Below are 26,470 nucleotides of genomic sequence, written 5' to 3' on the forward strand. Positions count from 1 at the left end.
CTTTTAATTTAAATCTAATTTAAGATGGCAATACTAATACCACATAACTTTTTTGCTATAGGCCTACTGAAGATAGAATTTAGCGTCTTATTCCAATTCATCATCTGTTTTGGCTGATTTTTTTTATTCTAGTACTGATTAACTGAAATCCATTATAGCTTCATCACGTTCCGGACCTACATTTCTCATCTTAAATGAGCTAAATGAGATTTTAAATGAGCATTTAAAAATGCTTTAGTTTTTGGCGATTTTATAAACTAGACGTGAATGATTGCGATGATTGATTTTCAGGCAATTAAAAAAAAATCCGAGGCCTTCTCCCCCCACCATTACCACCGGCACCGCCTATGTTAATTATTTTTTAATATAAAACATTCTAGTTATTTAAAATTATGACTTCACATATAGCTATGTAGCTCTTATGCGCATCATTTTAGCGCATATTTCGCAAGCGATATATCACATGTCACTTCGGGGAATCACCTTTTTATTATTTTCGACGCCATCTTAAATGATTTGGAATTTTGGTTTAGATTTACTTCTTAAATCTAGATTTTCTTGAGAATTTTCTCATCTTTATTACTCAGATTTGATTTATAACAAAATCAATAAAAAGTTAGGCCTATTGGCTAAAGGCCCAACCAACTTTGTCGATGTGATGATCACATGCACCCGGGCTTATCGGATCGGAAGATGACAGCTTATTTATGAATGATCCAGATTCCAGCAGCGTACACCTTAATATAGAGACGGTGTTTTTTTCTTCAAGATTTGAAAATCTGGGGATCGGATTAATGCTAGGATATTGGATTTAACTTCCGTTGCAGATTCTAAAAACGTTAGAGTAAAATCGAGTGAGTATAAACTTGGTCATAATTTAATGCTGCGAGGTTAATCTAGTAATGGTAAGAGCACCTTAATACACACACAAATATTCACCTCGATGTCGGAAAGAGCAGGAGTTTAATTTTGGTAAAAACGGTTTTAATAACATTAGACCTAATGTTTATAAAGGTCATGAAAACGTTTTGAAACGTTTTCCATGAAAATAAATCACAACAACATTTTTAAAATGGATAAAATGTTATTGTGAAATCAGATATTTTTGCAAACAGTTTTTGCCAAATATTTCGTCATCACTAATAAACATGTTAGAATATTTTTCAGTAAAGTTTGAAGTTTTTGAAAGCTATTGCTTTTAATGTTTTGATTTTTAAAACCGTTTTATATCCGGCCTTATATCCCAACATTCAAACGTTTTCTGGCAATTTGCCATCATTTCACATACATCATTTAAATCCTTCATATTTATGTTTACACTGGACAGAAACCCCTTCCCACAGTTAGTTCTAATTATTATTTCCGAATTTTGGACAAAAAATACAAAATTTACAAAATTTGACAGAACTTCGTACATGGCTTTAAAAGTCACTCTCCCGGCGTATATAGGGCCTATTGAATGGCGTGGCGGTACCTTTATTATGCCACTTTTTTGAAAATAACTCAGTGTCGAAAATGAACGGTTTTTACCCATTGTTCCTAATGCATGCGATCTTAAAATCATAGTGGATTTAAAAAATAAAATAAAATAAAACCTGATTTTTGGCATATTATTTTGTTATGTTTGAACATGTCCCAACTTGAGTAAATGTGACTCTAAAATGCAACTCTAACTCTAAGTCGAACTATAAAATGCTACTCTAACTCTAACTCCAACTCTAACTCGAACTCATAAAAAGTAAACACTCGTCCCAACTTATACACTCAAATGGAATCAGGCAAATTCGTAGTGTCATCAGAGCAATTTTGACATAGCATTAGGCTATGTCATATTTTTCACCTTATATGGACATGATGGAGTACCAGACCATGTTAAACAACCAAAACAGCCAGCCAGTGGTTTCACTTTTTACCTTGTTTCAAGTTGAAATATTAAAAACACTAGGGAACATATGACACAACATCCAATGGTTGTTATTTTGAGCAGAAAACATTTCCTGACGATTATTATTAATACTACAATTTGATGGAATAAGGGCCTGTTTTTGTTGGGATGTTGTTGTATGATGCTATGATTTGCAATGATTTCACATACCAGTCATGCCATGTCAGTTGTGCATTGCTATCCCACGTATTGCGCATATCTGGGAATTCCCCTTTCTACGCTGATTCCATTGATTTTTTGTGCTGCGAGTTGGTATGGTACACTGAATGAGACGCAAGGAACCAGCTTCAGAGAGAGCGGCCATTGTTGCATGATTCATACTATTAGGAAGTTCGCCCATGAAGTCAGACAGTTTTCCTTCGAAGATCGGCCGTCGTTTCAAATTATCATAGGGTAAGAGTATAAAGTATCATCCTAAAAGTTGAAATTCATTTCGCGGGCACTTGCAAGAATCGAAATCATGTACTAAGAATGATCAATTACTAGCTAAATTTAATAAGCTTGCAGGCATGCCTATGTGATATTATGTCTATGAAAATGACACTGTAAAATTCACCGTTTGAAAAATGAGAATCACACTCATAGGCCTGTGACCCATGATTTGTTTTTAAATTTCAGGTTTGCAGTTGTCACGTCGGCCATTGTCCATGACCCGAATCAGACAGAAAATGGACTGCTTTATATAAAATATGACAAAATAATTGTAGTGTCACCAAGACAGGAGCATAGGCCTATGGCTGGCAGGTAGGGTGGGGTCATGCCCGATCACCAAAGGTGTATAATTGTTAGTGTCACCGAGGTATACAGGGCATTATCCACTTTGTCAACTGATAGCGAGTGGAAAAAAAAAAATTTATGCTGGCATTTGCGAGTGTAGTGAGCAAAATAATTACATTCTTTTTGCTTTCTTGGTAACAAAAGGTCCAAAAAAGGTCCACTTTTTCAACATCAGCCCTCCCCCAATAAATCCTGGCTATGCCCCTGCCTCCTTGATGTATAGTGCATTAATGATGTGCAATAATTATGAGCCCTCTGGATGGTAAAATTGGGGGGGGGGGGGGGTTGCCCAGCCAAAGGGGATGGGGCACATAAATTTTTAGTGAGTGTATGCTCCCAAAAATTTTGAGGTGGTAGATCAATGGGAGCTGACACACTACATAGTGGCAGGGGTAGCGCGAGCACCAAAAATCAAGGGGTCCCATTTAATTTTTCTGGACCCTTTGGTACCTACAAAACCAACATTTAAGGGGTCCGATGAGAATTTAAGTTGTCCATCTGTCCGAAATTCTAAACTTCAGAACTTGTCAAATATTCCAGTGAAATTATTAGTGTTGTTGGCCTATGGGAATTCAAAAGATTTACTGATCTTTTTATTTTTTTAATTTTTAATTGATGATTTATGCCTCCGTGCATCATGAAATTAAGGAGTCCAAACAGTTTTTATCAGACCCTTTGGTCACTTTCAACTTGAGATTTAAGGAGTCCAAAATGGGCAAAATAAAAATAAGGAGTCCCTGGACGGCATAAACTCCTTAAATGCGACCCTGTATAGTGGTAAAAGAGGGTCTTTGGGAGCTGCGAAAACAAATAAAAGGGGGCCTTTTTGCTTTGTGGTTGAAAATTGCCAAAAAAACCCCAGATATGCGAGAAATCAGCAATTTGGGGTTCTTTTACAGCTGGAATTATCAAAATCAAGGGTCATTCGGAGCTCTATTTTGGTCTAATTTATGGGTTTTTTTGGAGCTGTAAAATCCAAAAAGCGGTGGGGTCTTTCTGGTGGAACACACCCATATGGTCATTTGTATTAAGTATCCCCCAAGGAAGGAAGAATTTTTTGGCAAGCCAAGGGGTGGGGGAGGGGGGAAAGCAATTTTGCACACACCCACACATTCTAGGGCCGCCTTCTATGCTCTAAAAAGTCGGGAAAACAATCTGTAGATGCTTTAAATATGTACATTTTCCTGCATGCCGATATGATACTGACTGTAGCACAACTCAGTATGCCCTACAATGGCGTCCATTATGTATGCTGCACTGTTCTATACATTATTATGTTAAAGAATCTTCCTTCCTATACTTTGTACAGAGTCGAAGAGTCCAATATAATCAACACTTTGACTCAAAACTTGGACTGTGTTGGATAGGCTCATTTTCCCAAAAAAATTTTGTTTTTCTACATTTTTTGACCAATCACATTTTTAACCCAAAATCACATTTTTAACCAAAAATTACATTTTTGACCAAAAAATCACATTTTTTACCAAAAGTCATGTTTTGACCAAGAAAAGATTCTGAAAACATAATAATGATAAAATTGGATGGTTTTTTCACCCAATACAAAATTTAAACCATCCAATTTTATATCAAACTTGGTGGCATACAACTCCACCAGATCTTCCACAAGTCTCTGGGAATTTCTGAGTCCTCCTCACAACATCCACTTTCAGCCTCCCAGCACCCCAGTAATTTTAGGATTTGAGCATAAAAATCTGGATCTGTCTGTGTATTTGTGACATGTCCCTGTATGGTCACGAGTATTCTGCAATTTTTTTCTCTTATAGATGAAAAAGAATGGACACCCCAAGAGCTTCATGCAGCCAGGACAGTTCAGCCAGTGGTACGTATGTATAGGTATTTAACAAATAGCCTATGTAGTTTCAGTGGCATTACCATTTTCTTTGGTTGTTGAATTTCTGGGGGGTGGGCTGAAAATGTGGGATTGTGTCCATTTTCTGACAGGGGGGTGCAAATTCCAAGTTTTTGAGGATGTCCCTGTGGTGCTGTCACTGACTACTGGTGACAGGAAGGGTCAATTTAGTTGTGTTACACCCTGCTCCCACCATATTTGTGGTAGACAAATTTGGCACATAAATTTGTGCATTTGAAATAGCTTGAAATGTAGGCGCATTATAAAATATTACAGTGTTCTGCCCCGGTACCCCAGGTCAACATAAAAAGTGGTAACCATGTGTGTTCTAAATTTCATGGAAAAGGAGTATTTTGTTGACTGAAATCGCGGACCCTTGAAATCGCGAAAAAGGGGGGGTATTCTGAGCATTGTCTCCGCGAAATTTTATTAAAAAAGGGGTATTTCACAATTCTACGACCGACCGAGTGATATTTTTCCTTGGTTTTTAATTCTGTTCAATTCTGATGCATGTAAGTTTTATTTTGTATCGTTGTTTCTCTTCCCCTGTTGCACTTGAAGTTTGGCGTGCGCCGGTTCGTTCGTGAAGTAAATAAATCAAAGTAAGATTACCGGGGCATTTGACATGTGTCAAACTAAGATATTTTAATATTTTATGTACATAATAATTATGAACATGCATGATGTTCCTAGATAATGTAGAAGCTGTACATGCACGATGATCTCCCAGAGGTGTCTGAACTGGGATAACCTGGATGGGAACCTGGACTGATACCACAAAATTGTACATTTGAATTTCTACTATCTGTTTCTGTATGTGTTTAAGATATATCTGATCTGAGTATCCAACCCATAGTGTTGTGCAGCCTGAGGTCTTGTGTCAAAACTTGGGTACCACAATACTTTAAAGGAACCTCTGTACACAAAACTTCGAGGGATTGTTCCTCTTTGGTTCATTTTCAATTAAAATCAGTATACAGGCATTGTAATTACCCCAGTTAATAACACAGGATCATCTGGGAGTACAACAGACACAAAGTAATGTTCATACTTGCACATTTTGTACTTAATATATAATTTTAAATATTTGGAGTCATTGAAAAGGGGTGTCTGGAAATCTTCTCATTGAAAACCTTGAAAAGGGGTATTTTTTACCCTGATTTTGTCAGTGATTTGGCAATAAAAGGGGGGTAAAATCAATGAAAAATCAGTGAAAAGGGGGGTTTTGAAAAAGGAAGAACCCACATGGTTACCACTTTTTATGTTGACCTGGGGTACCAGGTGTTCTGCTGACTTATAATTGAAAGAAGAACTGGTTATAGGTAAAAAAAAGCGCCTCACTGTATCATGAGCTTCTATGTTTCTATGTTTAAAATGTTTCTGAAAAGAAAAACAACAAAAATATATATTGATGAATTTATGACTTCTCACAACAAAAATGTTCACTTACGTGAGCTTTTGGGTTGCGGTCGCTAAGCCTTTTTCAAACGGATGTTATTGATCTTGATGAGTGTCACATGACAACAAAAATAATGAAGAAGAAAGGCAAAGTCTGTTATGTATGGATTTTGAAAATGGTGTATTTAGTGGAATTGCATTTTTGCATTAATTTTTCCTCCATAGATGTGAGGGAAATTGATTTTCGTGGTTTGGCCAGCCAACTGGGTACGGATTGGGAGCAACTAGCAACAAGGTTGGGTTTCACAATTAATGAAATCCAGCGCCTACGTATAGATGGAAAGGACAGAGGAATTACTAATGTCATATTTGACATGCTGACTCAGTGGAAACAAAGACAACCTGAGACAACAAGCTTGCGAAGGGTGTTGAAAGAAGCATTTGAAAGCATTGAGCGACAAGATCTTGCAGATAAAATTTGTTCATCCGGACGTGAAGGAGGTAATTTTATTTTTGATAAGATTTTGTTAAATGATTTTTCCAGCGTAAAACGTAAGAAGAAGAAAAGAATAATTTCAAACAACATTAATTCAACATTAATTCAAATTTAACTTTTTATTCATTTCAAAATTCAAAATTGAATTGAACCTTGGGGTGACCAGGAGCTGGTAATTTAAATAACCCCCTGAGAACTACCTGTCGATTGGCCAAAATAAATATTGTGTCCAGTTTTGAACCAACCAAGGAGGGTATTAATAAGATCATCTGCAAATGCAAGTTTGACCATAAATAGTTTAAAGCCTAGTCATAATTGGCAATTGAAATGAGCATTTTAAGTTATCAACCAATCAGAAATGCTGTTAAATGACCAGTAGTGTCCAGGGGGTTAAACAAAGTTACTGGCCCTACAAAACATAGCAGTCCAGGATGGTTGAATAGTCACAGCAATATAAAGTTGTTAACCTGCAATTCATTTTGAAATTTTACCCACCTGAAAACAAAAGCTTTGAAATGAGCTGATTGACAATTCAGCCTCAAAGAATTAAAGATTAAACATATTTTTTTAGGTCATAAACGGAAACATTCTGATGATGGTGATGACCAACCACCTCAGAAATATCAGAGGAGCGGGGATGGTGATGCGACTGATAATGGAAATGCACATCATAACTGTCATCTTGAGCAGCCCAGAACAGGTTTGTATGTTGATAATATCTTTTCTACTTAAGAAGCTGTGTCAGTTCCAAATTTGGCCTTATAGTGCTATCGGTACCGGTGGGTATACCAATGACTCTTCTACCCTTGGTGATATAGAGCAATTGGCACCTTTCCGGTCACTGATAGCGTTATAAGACCAAATTAGACCAAAAAAGAGATAATGATGGTGATCATGTATGGTAATGGTGATGATTATGACCATGACTACAGTAAGGCCAAAAAAAAAAGATGTTTGCTTGCCCTCAACTGACCGACCCTAATTTTGGAAATCAGAAAAATGTTGTTTTTTTCTATTTACTGTACAAAAGAATATCAACCCTATTTTTGGAAATTCCTGAAAAAGTTTTCTTTTTCTTTTCAAATTTTTTCATTCGGAAGAGTGAAGATGTTTTGTAATGTTAGTTGATTCAATTTGGCACCAAAATTGTCTGATTTTTCATATTTTGAGCCTTAAATTAATAAATGGAAATTTAGCTGGCACTAAATTCAAAGTGAAATTGCAGCTTTTTTCATAGTTTATATTATTATATTATTCTTTTTTCAGAATCCACAGCCGCACAGAAGGAGAAAAGAAAGAAGAAAACTGGCAAATTGAAACTTGCCAGTATTCCCAACTTTCCATACAATTCCATCATAATGAAGCTGAACCGTATGTCTGCGCACGCTTTAGAAGACTGTAAAATACTTCTAAGACAAGGTAATATTTCGGTCACTACTACGGGGGGGGGGGGGCTCAAGAATTATCTGGGTACCCATGCTAGATCCGGGGTTCCTGGAGGTTTAAGTAGAAATATACCCCTAGCCAGACCAGATTTCTGTTAAAAGTCACATTTTTCATATGCTGTGCAATCCAATCAAGCCCAAAGACTTGTATACTAATTTCAGATTAGGCATTCTAATTTTTGGAAAACACATTTTCTCATTAATATAAAATATTTCAATAAATTTATGAGCAAACTCGTAGTCTATACTATAAATTTAGAATGCTTAGACTTGTGCCAAGTTAATGAACTTTATGACTGAAATTGTCGCAGAAAGCATGTAAAATTACTTACTGTTGTATTTTGCCTTCATTGTTGCTCATTTCAGACATGCAAGGATTTGGAATCCAACAAGATGAAATCAACCAAGTGCAATCAGGAGATGGTTTTGTCAAGCTAATGGAAAGTAAAAATTTGTTGCACCCAGATAATTTGTGTTTTTTACAAATTCTACTATTTCATGTCGAAAAGGATAGTTCATTGGAAGAGGTGAAGATATATGCAAATTCTGTGCTGGAGAATGTAGCTGAATATGCCAAGAATCGAGATGGCCAACCGATAACACTGTTCATTACAAAGAATAACCAACGTAAGTACTTGTAATGAATTAGTCAATTGTGTGTGAGTTGGGGACATATTCCCCTTGTACTGTGAGAGAGAGGGGGTCAACATGTGCAAATGTAATTATAGTACTTTTTAGGGCACTTTTGCCCAATTAGGCATTGGTGTCCTGATTGATATACCAAAATTGCTGGAAAGGTATACCCAAAACCGTGGCAAATCCCTGTATAGACGAATCCAATTTCACACATTCCTACACCTCAGTGGCAGCCATGGCTGGGTTCACCGCTGAGTATGTCGCATCCGAAATGTGAAATGATGCGTCCTTGGCGGGAATTTTAAACTGCATTCCATCACCCGTGTTACACGTAGACAAAAGAATGATGAAAGTTTACAACACAAATACACAATACAATATAACATCGATTTTTAAGCGGCTTTAATCCATCCAATTGGGCAGTCACAACACCAGCTTGGCGCGCTGGGGACCCAATAAATTATGGCCGACCAAATCCTGACCATGACTTGGCTCGTTGGATTCGTCTATACCTTCGCATACCTTCAACCAGTACTTTCAACCAGGGAGAACCCCCAGGGCCCCCACATGTTGGAGGAGGTTTGATCGGATCTGCAACTTCTGATAGGTTTTTTGTTTGCTAGTTATTTTTTAATTTTTCCTCTTCTTTCTAGCTGATGGTACCAGGAGAGTAGAACTTCGAATAGAAGGTCGTGCCAAGCATACCAAAAACAAACAGGTCAAAGCTTTTATCATCAGAGTAGCTAAGAATCTTGGAATGAAGCCACATCAGATAAACCTCATCGGTCAGGGGAGAGGGAGCGTGATTCTTATATTACAGATACCTGTGTGTGCCGTGAGCAGATTACGGGATGCTGTCACACAGAAAGCTGATTGGCTCATAGATAACAAAGTTCTGGGAGTACATATAGAGGGTGAAGCTTATCAAGAAGTCATGAGCCCTGTGAAGCAAGAAGGTAAATCATATCCTTGTGTAAATGCAATAAGATCATATGCCCTCAGACAAGCAATGGCTCACATGAAATCAATGTCGATTGAGGGAGCACAATTTACAATTTGTAAATGTACCGACGGAAATATTTCTTGCTGAAGGAAGCTGTGAATTGTTGACCATAATTTTGTTTGCATAGTGCGCTCAAGAATCTGAAAGTGTGTGTGTGTGTGTGGGGGGGGGGGGGTGTGTAGAGCAAAATTATCCAATTTTTTTTCATTATTATGTTTTTTGATGAATCCAAGTGTGTGAAAATATTGGATCTAACACATAATAATGATAAAATTGGATGCTTTACGCCCAATATTTATTGGTCTCGCTATGAGTTTTAAATACGTCTCGTCCAATATTTTAAAACTCATAGCTCGACCAATATATATGGGCTCAATCGATCCAATTTTATATATTAGGAAGAGTCATTTGAAATATTTGAGCAACATGAACTTTGTTTCTTCACCCTGCACAAGCAGTGCACACAAAATTCGCTATTGTTGCTTTTCACCAACAATCGCGCGCGAAAAGCTTGGAACAGTTTGCTGATTTCACGCATCCCCACTCCCCTTATTCAATGTTGAACTTCAACATTAATATCATAAATATGACCATATCTCCTAAACGTGTTTTTCGATTTTGATCATTCTTTCAGCTATGAATAGATTAATACATTTGCCATCTTTTTATATACACAGTTTTATAAACTTGTCAATCCTTTTTTTAAATATAAAGATATAAGCAAATTCACGTTATCAATATTAGGACAGTTTGTTTATTTCACACATCCCCGCTCCCCTTATTCAATGCATCCCCGCTCCCCTTATTCAATGTTGAATGCTGAAAAATAGTTGAAAAGGGTTGAGCTCAATCTGTGCTCCAACATTATTTAGGGGGGGGGGAGAGGAGTAAACAAATACATAACATGACCTATGAAACCTATCATGTATTTTCAGCGTCAGGTTCAATTCACAGGAATTTGATCTTTCAAACATCATAGCTGTCCCAATGATTTTCGCACAAGATTGAAGGTCCGTCATGTACTGACAGCCTAAGATGTACCAACGTGATGTCATGATGAGCGGGGGTTGGGGTTTGGGGGCACCCTGGGGGCACCAGCCTCCCACTGGCTACGACACTGCAATGTATCATTATGTTATCAATTCACACTGTTTGGTTTTAGCTTGCTGTGTTGGTGTACACAAATTCGATGTGAGTCATGAAATGATGTGATGCTTCTCCGTGATTGTGTTCGCGGAAAAACAAAACAAGCAGAGTTTTATGTGTTTGACTACTGACTGGTTGCCTTAAAGATTATCTTTTTTTATTTGTTGTCCTTGTTTTCATTTCATCAGGAACTTTGGAGATATTCAGTGGCAGCAAGTCACCCTTGAACCTGGAAGAATTCTTTTCTTGTTTGATGTGTATGGGTAACCAAGACATAGAGATGGATATGGAATCACAACCAAGGTTTGTTACTTTAAAGCAGGGAAAGATATTTAATGTATGAATGTGCTTATATGTAATTTGTAAGTTATAAGATGTTGTTATTGTCATTTAGATTTTAATGTGTAAAGCGCATTGATGCCATGCTTTATGCGCTATATAAATTCTTGTTATTATTATTATTATTATTAAGATTATCAGCAGTGCTAAGGAGGGCCTTTGAAGCTCTTTGAGCAATAGCCCATGGAAAGCACTGCAGACCCACAGGGCCAGTGAAATTTTGTCACTGAGTCTTACAAAGCAAATTAAAGTATGACAAATATGGAACAGTGTATCTTTAACCTATTACAGTTTGAATTATGGTTAGGAAAAATATCATGAGTGGCATAGATTTTAAATCCAAGGGCCATTACTGATTTTGGCTTATTTTGTACATGTCAGCATTGTCAATATTTGTGCAGCAGTGAGGTATTGTGTGCTTCAAGAATAAATGAAGGCTTCGATAGCAAATAGTCAGTGGAATCAAACAAGTTTCTAAGTCTGCAGAGTGGAAGTTACTTACTTGATACTGACAAACTTAAAATTAAATTCCATGGTTGCAGTGGCGTAACTACGTGGGGGGGGGGACACAAAATCAATTGAAAGAACATTTTAAGACCAATATTCAACTTCTAGTAACCAAAATTAATTAGTGGTAGGCCTTATTTGTCCGAAATTTCGCGTGCTCCACACACAATTCTTTCAAGAATTGGGAGGGAGGCATTGTATCCTTAGCCCTGGGCGCCACAACCCTTAGCTACGCTACTGCCCGCGTCTAAGATATTCCCGGGTGGGGGGGGTAGGGGCACCAATTTTGTTTCTTGCCCCGGGCGCTACCAAACCTAATTATGCCACTGCATGGTTGAGCGTTAGTTTTTCCAAAATTGAATTTGGAGTGAGCAACATCGCTATATAGCCTCCTTCACAGCTGGTTTATGTCATTCATTACAAACCGTGACCTACATGCAGTTTGGACCCGAGACTAGAAATAGCCCAGATGTTCGACCAACATAATTGGTTGAAATTTTATGAAATTTGCATACATTGTCAGAAATGTTATGAAATGTTATATTATACAGTACATATTTCTTATTTTTACAGTTCCAGTTGTGCTGGGTGTAGTCTACCACTCCTACCAGACCATTCTGCAATACATGCCAAAGATAATCATTATCACCATGAGTGCTTTACGTGTGTCACATGCTGCCAGCCTATACAGAGAGGGAGCACTTTCTACATAAGACAAGATGGAAAACTACTATGTCTGCAACATCTCATTGCTGCCATGACAAATGGTATTATACTTATTCCTTTTACTAGTATTTAGTATACACCTTTTCCTGATGAGCCAGTGAGTCACGTCTGAGCCCTTCCTCTGTTATTGTGTCCAATTACATTTGAATTCATACTCCCCTGTGGAAGATATTTCCAGAATCTTCCACAGGGGTAGTGTGGTTCAACTTGAATAGCCCAATCCTAATCTGGAATTATACCACTAATTCTAAAACATATTTCTAACCCTAAATTATTCTCTCAACATGGTCCCATTATTGGCTTCCAAATTTTGCACTTTAAATGTCCATGATTGTTTAAAATCCTTCCTTAGTAACTCTTATTTACCTTTTTTCCTTCCTAATTAAAAAAATAAATGTTGGTATTCATACAGCGCCTTTCAATGGGCACATGTGAAAGGGCCCCATGTACCAATACACTTTACATTTATTCCGCTGTCGTTAGAATATAATATGTCAGCTGCTAGATACAATGCCCAATTAAGGCATGCTCATACCTTTGGGTGGCGCACAATGTACAGTATAGTAGGTAAAGCGCCTTGCCCAACACGGGAACACCGCCGGGGCTGGAACTCGTAGTCCACTGATTACAAGGCACAGCCCGTACCACTGCCCCAACGTGCCCTAATTTAGCAATTTAAGACGATACCAAAAATATACATAGCAGCTAGCCTTTGGATATGATGTTTTGCATCTGAACCTCAGGCCTACATAACCAAGATAAGATAGTAACATATTTGTTGTCTTTCATGTAGATATTCAACAGTTGAAGATATTCACAAGGACCAACTTGGAAACTGACTTGTCTTCAACTAGAAACATTCAACAAGGGTGTCCAATGGAGCAACCAATCACGTAAGTAGGCCTCTTTCAACTGACACCTATAGCATGTTTTTATTGAGCCCTGCGCATACACCAATCAAGTAATAAGTTCTCTTTCAAGTTTCAACTGACACCTAGGCCTATAGCATGTTTTTATTGAGCCCTGCACATAACACCGATCAAGTAATTAGGCCTCTTTCAACTGACACCTATAGCATGTTTTTATTGAGCCCTGCGCATAACACCGATCAAGTAATTAGGCCTCTTTCAACTGACACCTATCGCATGTTTCTAGTAAGCCCTGCACATTACACCAATCAAGAAAGTAGGCCTCTTTTAACTGACACCTATATCATGTTTCTAGTAAGCCTTGCACATCCCAGCAAACACAAAAACGTTTTAAAAACGTTTTAAATAAGTTATATTTTGGCTTTTGGTTTAGGTAAAAACGTTTTAATAACATTAAAATGTCGGGTTATATAAAGGTCATGGTAACGTTTTAAAACGTTTTGTATGAAAACACACTACAACAATAAAATGCTATTGCAAACTATTTTTGCAAACATTTTTGCGAAATATTGTGTCAATACTTAAATAACATTATGTTAAAATATTTGAACCCAGCAAACACAGAAATGTTCTTAAAATGTTTTTTCAAAACCTTTTAATAACATTTAAATGTCGGGTTATATAAAGGTCATGAAAACGTTTTTAAAACGTTATTAAAAATATTTTGGGCAAACATTTTTCGCAAAATATTTTTTCAACCCCAAAATAACATTCTGTTTAGAATGTTTTGTATCAAGTTTTCAAGAATGTTTTTTGAATGTTATTAAAACGTTTTTATATCCTTTATATAACCCGACATTTAAACGTTTTCTGTAAAACATTTTTGTTTGTTGAGCAGTAGATTATCAAAAAATGTTTTTTAAGGTTATGAAAATGTTTTATACTCTTAATATACCCTTTATATAACCCGACATTTAAACGTTTTCTGACAACCTTTTATAACCTTTTGCGAATGATGTCGAAAACGTTTTGTGTTTGCTGGGATTACACCAATCAAGAAAATATGCCTCTTTTAACTGATGCCATTTCTAGTAAGCCCTGCACATTACATGTACACCAATCAAGAAAGTAGGCCTCTTTTAACTGACACCTATATCGTGTTTCTAGTAAGCCCTTTTGTGTTTATTTTGTGTCGTCACAGTATGGACCACAATGACGGCCAGGGAGATTACAGTGCTATTCATGACCAGGGAAGACAAAAGCCAAGCGTTGTCATGGATACAGGAGGAGAACAACTTGCTGTGAACAAAAATATTGATTTTGGTAGGTTTTATTGGTTTCTAGAAATCTCTGTTCTGGTATAAATTATTGAGAGCTTTGTGAACACAAAACATTTTATAGGACTTGAAAATTTAAATGTCTGTTTACTATGTAAAGGGTATAAAATGTTTTAATAATATTCATGTTTGAGGCCCAAAAGTTTCCATAATTCCAGGGTTAAGATTGCATAAGTACAACAGACCATGGAAGTAAGAGACATGGAAGCTGGTCGATCCAACACCTATTGAATTATTTACGTAACATTCTATAGAGGGTCCGTATCAAGCTATTGTGATAACAATGTAGTCGGCGTGTCTTTGATGTGGATCATACTTGCCGCCTTTATTGCCAGTTCGTTTTTTTACAGGTTTATTATTATGAGCAAAAATCGTGTTTTTTCTTGATTATGTTTCAAGTATGTTGTTTATATTCGGAAAAAAGTGACAGGGATGTTAGATTTGTAATCCATAATTACAGAAATCCAATCAAAATATCGAGTTCAACCCTATACTAACAGATTTTCTTAAATTTCAAAATATTGAAAATCATGCATTTACTTCTAAACCGCTAATTAGCCGTAAAATTTGATATGCGCACTTGGCACATGCGTTACATTATAAAATTAATCCCGCATCTATTTGTGTGCCCGGGGCTGCCCGAAATTGCTGTTGACCAGAATGTTCCAGGGTCGGGTATTATTTTTACATTCTGCGTAAAATAAATTGTATTTCATTTCATTTTCTGTTTTAAAACTATTATCTGAGAGTCTAGCATATATATACATTTAATCGGTAGGTTTTTACATAATTACATACCTTTAATAAAATTGTATAAATTAAACTGATAGCATTCTGATCATTACGTAGGGATTTTATAAAATCTGTTTGTGTTCATAAAACTAGTCATGCACTGCGGTAATATAACACAGTCATTGTCAGGACTTAGTACACGACTTCGTACTGCTATTGATTTTTAAGCGGGAACTTTGATTTTAGACCTGGTACACGTTGACCATGCGTTGACTCAATTGTTCCCCTTCCACCTGTACTTCTTTTGTTCAGTATCGCGGCAAGTATGATACTCACTTTGATGTAGTATTTGACCAGCTTCCATGTCTCTTACTTCCATGAACAGACAGACCAGCGATAAAGGGTTAGATGTTACAGTTCAAATGGCTTGTACAGTAACAGAGCAAAAAATGTCAGTTTCCAGTTGTGAATGCCCAATTCAGTTGAGGGTATTCGCCTATTGCACGGTTCCACCATATGCGAGGAGAGCCTCGAACTGGCAATATACATGAAAGGAAGTATTACTTAACTTTACGCAATGTTATATGACTGGTTCAATTCCCATTCATGCATGCTGCCAGATCGAGGCTCTCCTCGCATATGGCGGCAACGTGCAATGGATGAATGGCATGCATAGGTGCTCTTGTTTCCACAAAATTTTCAGGATTTTTCTGACAGCACGAATGGCATCTTTGCGCATGGTCATACTCATTTCATGAACATAGTACATGTTTTGAAAGCAAGAAAACATAATTTATTAGGAAATAAACCAAAATTTTAAACTTTATGCAATTGATTATCTAGGCTACTTTGAGAAACAATAGTGTGTCAATATAGTCTGTTCTAATAATTAACATCATAAATGTTGTGAATAATTGAAACTATTATAATTATATTTACTAATGGGCAGGCCCGTAGCCAGGATTTTTTGTGGGGAGGGGTGCTGATTTCTAAGGAGGGGCAATTCTGTAAAAGTGGACTTTCTTCCCCAAATTTAGACCTTTTTTGACCAAAAAAGCTTAAAAATCAAATGTTTTGGCTCGCTACGCTTGCAAATTCTAATTTTTTTAGACATTTTGTATACTTTTGCAAATTGGAGGGGAGGGTGCACCCCCTGGCTATGGCCCTACTAATGGCTTAAATAATGCATTTTTGCTGAATTGTAAAATCATGCTTTGGGTGGGTGCATTTTCCTAAGTATCAAACCAATTATTACTTATTTAGGGTGCTCATTATATTTCTGTATTAGGTAGAACTAGTAAAAACTCAATAAACACTGAAGAGTTTCCCCACATATTTCTTTTTTCTGCAATTCTACAGATATGCAGCATTGTCAAAGAGCTCTACGTCACTACTACCTACAGTCATATTGTAGGATACCGCTAAAATTTAGTAATCAAACAAGCACTACCGTTGACATAGAAGATATCTATGTAGATTTGTCTTTATCTCTGGTGAAACCTAAACCTTGTCAGTTGGAAACAATCCATTTGTCTAGTTACCATGATATGTTCTCAGAGATTGGTTCTGAATCCCCTCCCAACAGGATCATGATCAAAGGTCATGCTGGGTCAGGAAAGACCTCTTTGATTTCCAAGATTGCTTATGATTGGGCAAAAGGAACGGAAGAATCTCCTTTGAAAGATATTTCACTTCTCTTTGTCCTCAATATGGCTTCTATTGATGTGTCAAACATAGAAGAGGCTATTATAACGCAGCTGCTGCCAGAAGACACATGCATCAAAGCTGAAGATCTCAAAGCCTTCATAGGTAAACACAGCAATCGGATAATGCTGATTTTGGATGGCTTCGATGCAGCAAAGTCTGCAGTCAGTAAATCGTGTATTCAAAGAGAAGGAAGCTTAGTAAAGGCTACATCCAACAAGATTCTAAGAGAATGTCATATTGTGGTTACCACAAGGTGTCTCTTATTTGAGGAAGGTTTTCGGTATGTAGAGGTGAGCGGTTTTTCAATGGACAACGTCAACACTTACATCAAGAAGTTCTTTGCACAGAAGGAAGAGCTTGGAGACAAGCTTGTTAGTTACATATCCACCAGTGCTTTGATTAAAGGTATCTCGATAGTCCCGCTCATGCTAGTTGAGCTATGCCTAATGTGGAGTAACTCTAAAGGAGCTTGCGGTATCAGGACAACTGAGCTGTTTAAAGCAATTCTGAACAGGATTAGTAGTCATTCTAAGTCTGGCACGATAGGGGAGCTTAACATGGATGACCTGACCAAGCTACTGGGAGAGCTTGCTCTTACTAGTTGTGTGCAACAAGGGACATTAACCACAGGGAATCAACTTTCACCTGTTCTCTCCAAAAACTTGAAGCTGGCATGTCAGCTAGGCATCATGGTTTGCACAGAGCCATTTGAAAGGACAGCTCAAGTCGTGCTGCCAGTCATGGAAGCTGAGGAGACACTTGAAGGCACCAACCATGCACCGTGTGTGAGTCAAGTTTCATTTCTTCACAAAACTTTTCAAGAATACTGTGCTGCAGTTTACTTGGTGTCATTACTTGAAGAGAATGATACGTTATTTTGGGATTACCTGGAGTCCCATAATGATGTTGACAAAGCTATTGGTATCCAGCCCACTTTGTCATTTGCTTGTGGTCTTAGTCCACATGTAGCAAAACACATTCTCCCTGGTTTGTTAGAAATCTTCTCCTCTCAACTGGAGCATTCTGTGTTTGAGTTCTACAACAACAAGCTATTGTTTGATGCATCGTGTACTATGCAGGACTTCATCTTGCTCTGTTTGGAGTGCAACTTTGAAGCCCAGGCTGCAGATGAATATATTGCTTTACTAAGCAAGCTCATTCCTACAAGGAAGCTGAAATTTGTTGGGGTGTCAGACAGTAGTGCAGTAGCGATAACCTACTTCTTATGTCACAGCCAACCACTTTCCATTGAGTCCATTGTGTTGAGAGCTCCCCCAACTTCATATGATGAAACTGATGATGAATTGTGGAAGACTGTTTCACAAACCCAGCGAAAGCCTGTTTCAAAGTCAACAATAGGGAAGATGGTGAGAAATGAACTGGTTCGACTTGAGTGTGACAAGCTTGAAGACCATCTAGCAGTAACAAAGACACCACTTAGACTTGAATGTGACAAACCTGAAGACCAGCAACTAGCAGAAACAAAGACACCACTTAGATTGTTAGCCAGCATTCATTTGAGGATCTCATGTGGTTTGTTGAAATCAGCAACTCCTTTCACATTGGCACCAATCCTGCTTTCTCTCAAACATGTGAAACTGGCATCCATCGATATAAAGGGTTTTGATGTACAAAAGGAGGTGACGCAACTTATGAAAAGTATCGAGAACGGTCTCCTGCCACACTTATCCGTACTGAAGTTAGCAGACACCGGATTGCATGGGTACCAGACTGAAAAACTAGCACAACTTCTTTGCCTGATGCCAAGTCTCCAGGTACTGGATTTGTCCAACAATGAAGCAGGGCATTGTCTGCCGATGTTAGGTGCAAGCTTATCAAAATGTCCATTTCTGCAAGCTGTGGACATCAAACACATGAAGGCACAAGCAGATGATGTGGTCGCATTTCTTGAAGCTTTCCAAGAGTTTGGACACAAAGTGGTCAAGTTTCACCTGTCTGGGAATGAGATGAGTAATTTGGCTGTCCATACCTTTGTAAGAAACGTTCTGAAATCCAGCTCCTTGAATGATCTTGCAGTTTCCGTTGGTGATGTCAGTAGGCAGATGCATAAGCTGCTTATTGAGAGTTGCCAGGGGGTGCCCTCCTTGCAGAAACTTTCCGTCAGTCAGAGTCATTTCCCTAATGATTTGTTGATGTACACTGGTGAACTTTGCAACATCCTTGATGGCATCACCACCTTATCAATGGAAGTGGATTGGAAGGTATCTCCTGGACTCAACCATTCCGCATGGGTTGAATTTAAGAACAAGTTACAGCGGGCAAATCAGCTGAAGAGACTCTATCTTTATAACATTGCCTTGAAGAAGAGCGACTTTGAAGAATTGCTGGAAGTTGGATGTCAGCAAAAATTAGATCGGTTACGGTGAGTCATTGTTATTATTCAATCATGAATACTAAGGAATTATTGTAATTTGTTGAAATAGAAATAATGGTAGGAAAAACGAAAGTACAATTTAGATGATGAAAATTTTTCTCCTAGCTATTCTACTGCTGCATATGTTTCTTCATCAAGTTTTTGTAACTGAATGAATGTAGTGCATGAATTTAAAAATAACAGTCTGGGTTTTGAATAATTTTGATAGATACATTTAAAGTCAAATTTTGCAACATACCAGTTGAAATTATCAATAACAAACAACTTGCCATCAACAAGTAAATTAACTAAAAACTGTATGTCACACTGATTTCCTAGGATTGAGATCATGTAGTGATCTAAGAAGAGAGAGAACTTTGGTTTTTGAACAATGAGGTAGAGCACTTTTTTGAATAAATATAATGGTCAAAAACTAATCAGTTTGACTGAATGTAAATGACCTTTAGAGAAGAGTGGATGGAAGAGAGGGAGGCAAAGAGAAAACAATGGCAATGTGTTGTGTATAAGAGGCATGAGAGAGAGATTAGAAAGAAAAGTACAGATATTTGTTCTTTCCTAGTACCTATGTTGGATATTTTGCATTATTTGCTCAGATATTTTACTGGCTGCCTACCTGAAGATTTGATTTTGAAGCCTGATTATGATTTTTTGGAGTTACTGTAAGCTGTGCAAATATTAAAATCAGTGTAAGAAGGTGAGTACAGTAGTATATTTTTGTTATTGTGTCGTAATTTCCTGATTATGACAAGATTATGATAAGTGAATGATGAGAGCGTTCACACACAGTCAGTTGTCATCATGGTCCCCGTGTCGTAATCACTTTTGGTTTTACACACGCCAGGGCAATTATTAAGTGAAATGTGTCCACACAGGTAATTTTGATTGACAATTACGACACGACACACTATCAGGTGCACATGCAGTATACTTGACACAAATCGCAAATTGATGTGTACTGGCATGCGAGGCGATTGCTTGTATGTTCCAGGAAAACCTAGATTGAACAGTTGAAGAGCTTGTATCAGTATTCTAGCTTTAACAATGGGGTGGGGGGCATGCACTAGGAATTTATCTGGAGGGCAATGAGGAACAATATGTATTTTTTAAACCCAAAACAGTGGAATTTTTTGTTCCGAGGGGGAACCATGTGGCAAAGCTGATTTTTTTAATGGTGGGGGTGGGGTGTCAAATGCCCCAATGCTCTCCTGTGGTGCTGCGACTGGTGTTTTTAAAATCGAATGCAAATCTTTAGATAAAATCTAGCTAAAAAGTTTTTTTATCAAAAGATTTGCATTCGATTTTTGATTGTTTCTGGGATTGATATTTGCTTTCTGTAGTTTTCATGCCATCTTAGCATCTGTTTGCAATTAAATGTTGATTCAGATATCCCCAGTTGTTCAGAAATACACAGTGTCCATAGTTGCCAGCAGGCATAGGTTGGGTATGTATTTGTGTATATGGGGGTATTTGTGTATGCATGTTTTTTTCGCACACTCATAAAGTGCACATAAATTAATATTCTCCTTTCTTTCATTCACAGGTGTTCCAGTATTGGACTACAGTAGGCCACGAATTACCATTATAGATACCAAATTGATTCTCAAGTGATTCTGTGATCTTCAAGTTGTTAATCGTCATATATATGAACATGATGGACAAAATATAAATGGAAAGATGGAGAGGGGTAAAACAATCTTTCAATGGGGGATGATATGTCCCGGGGGCACTCATGTATAAAAGTTGTAAGCATCCGCGTGAATTGACTTTCAAAAATGACCCTGAGCGAGGATGTCGACAATTTGTCAAACTAACCCTAAACGAGGATTTTACTAAAATAAAACCACCCTAAGCGAGAAATTGGTTTGAAATTTGCCCCTAAATCAGGATAGACATTGTATGTGTTAGTATGAGTGTCATTCAGTAATGATCGGCTATTCCTGGTGCTGTTGAAGTTGGCTCCGAATTTTTTAAATCTGGTTTGTAAAATCGCTTGGAAACCACTCTTTTGTACCGAATAACTTGATAAATATGTCACCACTAATGGCCGTTAATTGGGTAATTTTAAAACCTACCCTAAGGGAGGATCGTTCTTAAAAAAACACCTTAATTCTTCTAGTAAAATGAGTGTTTTGAGACCCTAATCTCGGATCCACACGGATCCTCCTTTTGCTTTTCAAAACAACACTAAATCCATGTTTTCTTTAACGCGGATGCTTACAAGTATAATTCCGAGTGGCCCCCCCTGGGGATATGTCTCATTATGAATACTTGAGAAAGTTCCTGCAATCTAACCGTGTGATATGACACAATATAACACAGTTCAGGGTGCATGCATCAATGCGATACTCCTACACGCTATTTGAATCAATCGGAGGCGCATAGCAATATTGGACTGATCGATTCTAAGCCCTAGGTAGTTCCTTGTAAAGTGTAGGTAAAATTTGGTATACTTATGATTAATATTTTTATTTGAAGTGTTTAAGAATGAGATTAAAGGTATTGTTTGTAGCCGCTGTCGTACATCTATCATCTCATATAACAGGGGCGACATTATTATCTTTGCCATTAAACAACTCAGCTTAGCCTTGTTGTTTTACTTAAAATAATGATGTCACCAGTGTTGTATGCATGACAGTGGCTAAAAATAATACCTTTATTCTCTCCCCATTACACAAATCTAAATATATGCAGTTGATATTTATCATTAAACTCATCCATAGATTCATTTCATTTGGATATGAAATATTGATAAGCAGGGCCCGCATAGATAATTAGTTGCATTAAATGAATATAAAATGACATGATGTGATCCAATAAGGCCAAATGAAGACAATTTTGAAAATTGAATTATCATCACCTTGAACATGAATACCAGAGAGATATTCTCTCATAATTGGTTGCAATGTATGAGCTTGCTAAGTGTCTAATTGTTTTATGTGTTAAGTCCGATTTAGACTCCACATCGCAGCGCGATGAGATGCTATAAAAACCGAAATTTCAGTCTGCGATGGAGTTGGATTTTGTTCAGTTTTTTCGCATTGCGCTGCGACACTGCAGCCAGTGGCGTAGATTTCTTTTTGACATGGGGGGGGGGGGGATGGAGTTGTAAAACAATTCTTGAAGAATAGTCGATCCAGCACCTTTTGGCGACAGAAGAAGTTTACAGTACAAATGCGTGTGAAGCGCGGGAAATTTTTTGATATTTAAAGCTAAACTGATGAAATATGGTGAAACAGTAGAATAAATGTGCGCGAAGCGTGCAGAAATTTGTACTTTTGGGGCTATAATAGGCAAATATGAGGTTAATTTGGTCAGAAACCCATTATCAGGTGTCAACATTGGGGGGATGATTGTATGGACCATCCCCCCCCCCCTGGCAAAATATTGGTTTATCCCCCCGGGATCTACGCCTATGACCGCAGCCGTGCAAGCTTGTGATTGGCTACTAGAAAATCAAGGTCGGTAGAATGACCATAAAAGGAGATGCAGACCCCACATGTTTTCAAACATAGCAACATTGTGCGATGAAATTTAATTTCATCGCGCGATGCTACGATCGCTTGAAAGCTTCGCAGCATCGCATCGCAGAGTCTCAATCGGCCTTTACATTGATTTTTGCTTCATATTTTTGCCTATGTATCTCAATTTCTCAAGTTTTCAAAAATGTTTTTGAATGTTACCAAAACGTTTTATACCCTTTATATAAACCCAACATTTAAACATTTCTGTAAAACTGTGTTTGCTGGGTTGTTATTGGACAAACTTGCATGCAGTGCTCTTATATACTTATTCTAAAATATTCTGTAGTTTTATGTGTATCTTTGTGACAATAAAACACTTAAAACAACTAGTATACAGATTGCTTTGATGTTAAGAAATTAACTTGTGTGTATGTCTGTAACAGGTAAAACCAAAACACTTAAATATTGGTGTAACAGATTGAACAAAATTAGCTAGGTGGGCTTATTTTAGCACATGCTTTTAAATATATAAATTGCGTTTGATACGAGGCCTTGGAATTTTTTTGCCTAATATTCCCACCACTTTTAAGGTTATGCACTTTTTGTACAAAGTTTAGCAGTCACCCTAGGCTATTTAATAAAAGGCACTTAATTTAATGCCCACATGACCCATGGGCACCGCCATAACTTGTCGGGGTGTGCAAGCATTTGCCATTCTGGCTGTATATACTGGCCACAACACCCACTTGGGTCTGATTTCTAGAAGCTTGGCTAGTGGTCAGGCTTCCTAGGCCAATAGGCTAGCCCTACCAATGTGGATCCATTTTATTGATTTATCTTTCTAGGTGATGTATGATATGAAATTGTAAGCATTGGTATATAGGACTAATTGGGCTTAAGCCTGATGGCTTAGAAAGCCTGACCACTAGCCATGCTTCAAGAAATCGGGCCTTAGAGTCCTGTTTAAGCCATGAAGTCTTTCAAATCTTAACTCATTTGTATGTAGCCTGTGAGTCCAGACTTCTTTCAAAATGAAACATAAAAACTACTTAATAAAATATTATGTTATTAAACATTTATTCGCATCCAATTGCAAATTATATTACAATGTTATCTTGGCACATAATAATACAAAACAAGTTATCATAAAACTTAAAGAAAAATACTTTTACTGTTTTTAATCACAAAATGCAAGAAACTATGGCAAGTACCCAATAATTTGATGGACTTTGTTTGCATAAATTTAAACTAAAAATTACTGCATACATTTAGTGGTTATCATATTGAACCTGATTAGTTTTCCGGTGGATTTTCAGAAACTAAACTACTTTAGCACCCATTTCAATGGAATTGTACTTGAATTAGCCTTGCTTGAACAATTTACTTGAGCCTAGTCCCATTAGGACCCAATATCTCCATACACAGACACCACTTAACAAAAACAGAACATGTGAAGAAAAATGCATCATTATTCTGCCCTTGAAAACAGCTGACTTACTTGAAGGGATGTCAGCAAAATAGATTTCATTTCTGACATAAAAACCAACCCTCAGGGGCAGGCTGCAAAATAACCGAAGGCACCGAAGGCAATTGCCTTCGGTGCCCCTATCAGTTGCCTTGATGCCCTATTAATTGCCTGATGGCTTAGAAAGCCTGACCACTAGTCATGCTTCAAGAAATCGGGCCTTAGAGTCCTGTTTGAGCCATGAAGTCTTTTAAATCTTAACTCATTTGTATGTAGCCTGTAAGTCCAGACGTCTTTCAAAATGCTATTAATTGCTGCTATTCTTTAACATGTAATTGCCTTGTAAAATAGATGTCCCCTTTCAAAATTGCCTTGAAATGGGTGGCCTTCAGAATCCTTATTTTGCAGCCTGCTCAGTAGCATAGCCTGCGGGAGTCTACTAATTAGGCTGAATAACGTAAAGATTCGCCTAATGGCACATGGTTCCCGTGGCATAACTGCAATTTTAGGTAGTAACGAAAAATCCCACCAGCAAATAAGTGCACGGACCCTCGATTCTTTTTGAGATTTTCAAAGGAGGGAACTCTCTATTTGTACTTGTACTTAAAATTTACCCCCAAAGCAAAGGAGCCCATGTGCGGCGCGGCATTAGGCGAATCTTTACGGTACGTCACTCTTATTCAAGCATATACTGTATGTCAACTGTGATTCAAAACAACATACATGAATGACTATACTCCAACTGTGCTTCAAGCAGTTTACTTTTAAATGTTATTACAATTAAAAACAATATACCATGTTGGTCTAGGCAACAAATGAGTCACATGAACATTTCCTGGAAAATTACAAGTGAATGTGTAAGTGAGACCTGAGAGTGTATTTTACGATTACAACATACAGAAAAACTTATCGTCCTTGTTTACACTTTTTTTTGTTCCATGAAATCAGAATAGAAAATATGATACATTGGGTTCTTCCATTTGAAATACACACTGCCCTGTGGAAGATTTAGCTCAAGTCTATCACAGAGGGAGTATAAGTTTCAAATAGAATAGACAATTGAGTAATTTCTATTTGAAACATTAATTACTCCAGTTGTGGAAGATATAGGTAAAGCCATAATTGACATTCTTAAACACTTGAGAACATCTGCAATCTTATTGGTTCTTACCCATGTGATACGACATGATATCACATGGGTCAGCGAGTGTGCATCAACGCGATACGCGTACTTGCTATTTAAACCAATCAGAGGCACATTGCAACAACGGGACTGATCGATTTTAAGCTCTAGGTAGTTCCTTGTAAAAATGTAGGATTTAATTTGATTAAAATTTGTAATACTTATGATATTTCTATTTGAATTGACGTGTTTAAGAATGAGAATAAAGGTATTGTTTTTAGCCGCTGTCGTGCATCTATCGTCTCATATAACACGGGCGACATCATTATTTTTGGCGTCGCCTGTGTTATATGAGACGATAGATGCACTCCAGTGGCTAAAACCAATACCTTAACCTTTATTCTCTAAATATCAGTAAAGTATATTGTTTCACTTTGGATGATTACTTTTACAAATCATACTGTGTAATACATTTGTTTGGGCCCATGTAACAATTCTATGGAATGAGTAATAACATACAGGTAATAGGAATTGTTTGGGAATAGACTCATCAGGATTAGAATGTCAAATAAACTAAAAGTAATTATGTAGACATATCCAAAGTTCTATTCACTGTTAGCCCTGTATCACTACCAATGAGTTCAATTAGAGAAGGCAAATTCATCCATGTTCATCACAGAACTTATCTTCTTACATTTAAATTCCTTGATCAACACACACAGATAACCCCAGGAGAACTACCTGCCGATTAGCCAAAAAGAAGTTTTCATTATCAATTGGCCCAATCAGCAACATTGTTAGAATAATTTCACCACACAAAAAAATTGGGGTGAATTATTTGTAAAGCTCCATTCTGATTGGTGATTAAAGTGAAAATATCATGTAATTGACCAATCAGAGGCAATGTTAGATCGGCAAGTAGTGCTCAGGGGGATAAAGGCTATAACATAGTTTTCTACAAATAATTTTTGTAATACCAATGCATTGTGTGAATCATCTGGTGGGTCGTAAACTCGTAAACCAAATTTAAATGGAATCAACACCCTGTTCATTACTGAACATATTTTCAAAAGTCAAATCTGGTGGGTATGCA

At 37.3% G+C, this 26,470-nt stretch overlaps 1 protein-coding gene across 4 annotated transcripts; it reads left to right on the plus strand.

Moving 5' to 3' along the window:
* Window positions 1–488: 488 nt before the first annotated feature.
* LOC140157384 (baculoviral IAP repeat-containing protein 1f-like) lies at window positions 489–23,181 on the plus strand. 4 transcript variants are annotated; one of them, XM_072180564.1, is made up of 15 exons: window positions 489–854; window positions 2,564–2,689; window positions 4,507–4,562; window positions 6,216–6,491; window positions 7,058–7,186; window positions 7,753–7,905; window positions 8,298–8,558; window positions 9,221–9,523; window positions 10,905–11,019; window positions 12,136–12,329; window positions 13,082–13,181; window positions 14,359–14,480; window positions 16,586–19,316; window positions 19,922–20,022; window positions 20,869–23,181. In XM_072180564.1, the coding sequence occupies exons 3-14, from the start codon at window positions 4,517–4,519 to the stop codon at window positions 19,989–19,991; spliced, it is 4,500 nt and encodes a 1,499-aa protein (XP_072036665.1). In that variant the 5' UTR covers window positions 489–854; window positions 2,564–2,689; window positions 4,507–4,516; the 3' UTR covers window positions 19,992–20,022; window positions 20,869–23,181. The 4 variants fall into 4 exon arrangements, with proteins under 4 accessions (XP_072036665.1, XP_072036662.1, XP_072036664.1 ...); XM_072180563.1 differs by lacking the exon at window positions 489–854 and adding an exon at window positions 1,246–2,338; XM_072180561.1 differs by lacking the exon at window positions 2,564–2,689.
* The last annotated feature ends 3,289 nt before the right edge of the window (window positions 23,182–26,470 follow it).

This window comes from Amphiura filiformis, chromosome 7, assembly GCF_039555335.1.
Source record: "Amphiura filiformis chromosome 7, Afil_fr2py, whole genome shotgun sequence".
Lineage (NCBI taxonomy): Eukaryota > Metazoa > Echinodermata > Ophiuroidea > Amphilepidida > Amphiuridae > Amphiura > Amphiura filiformis.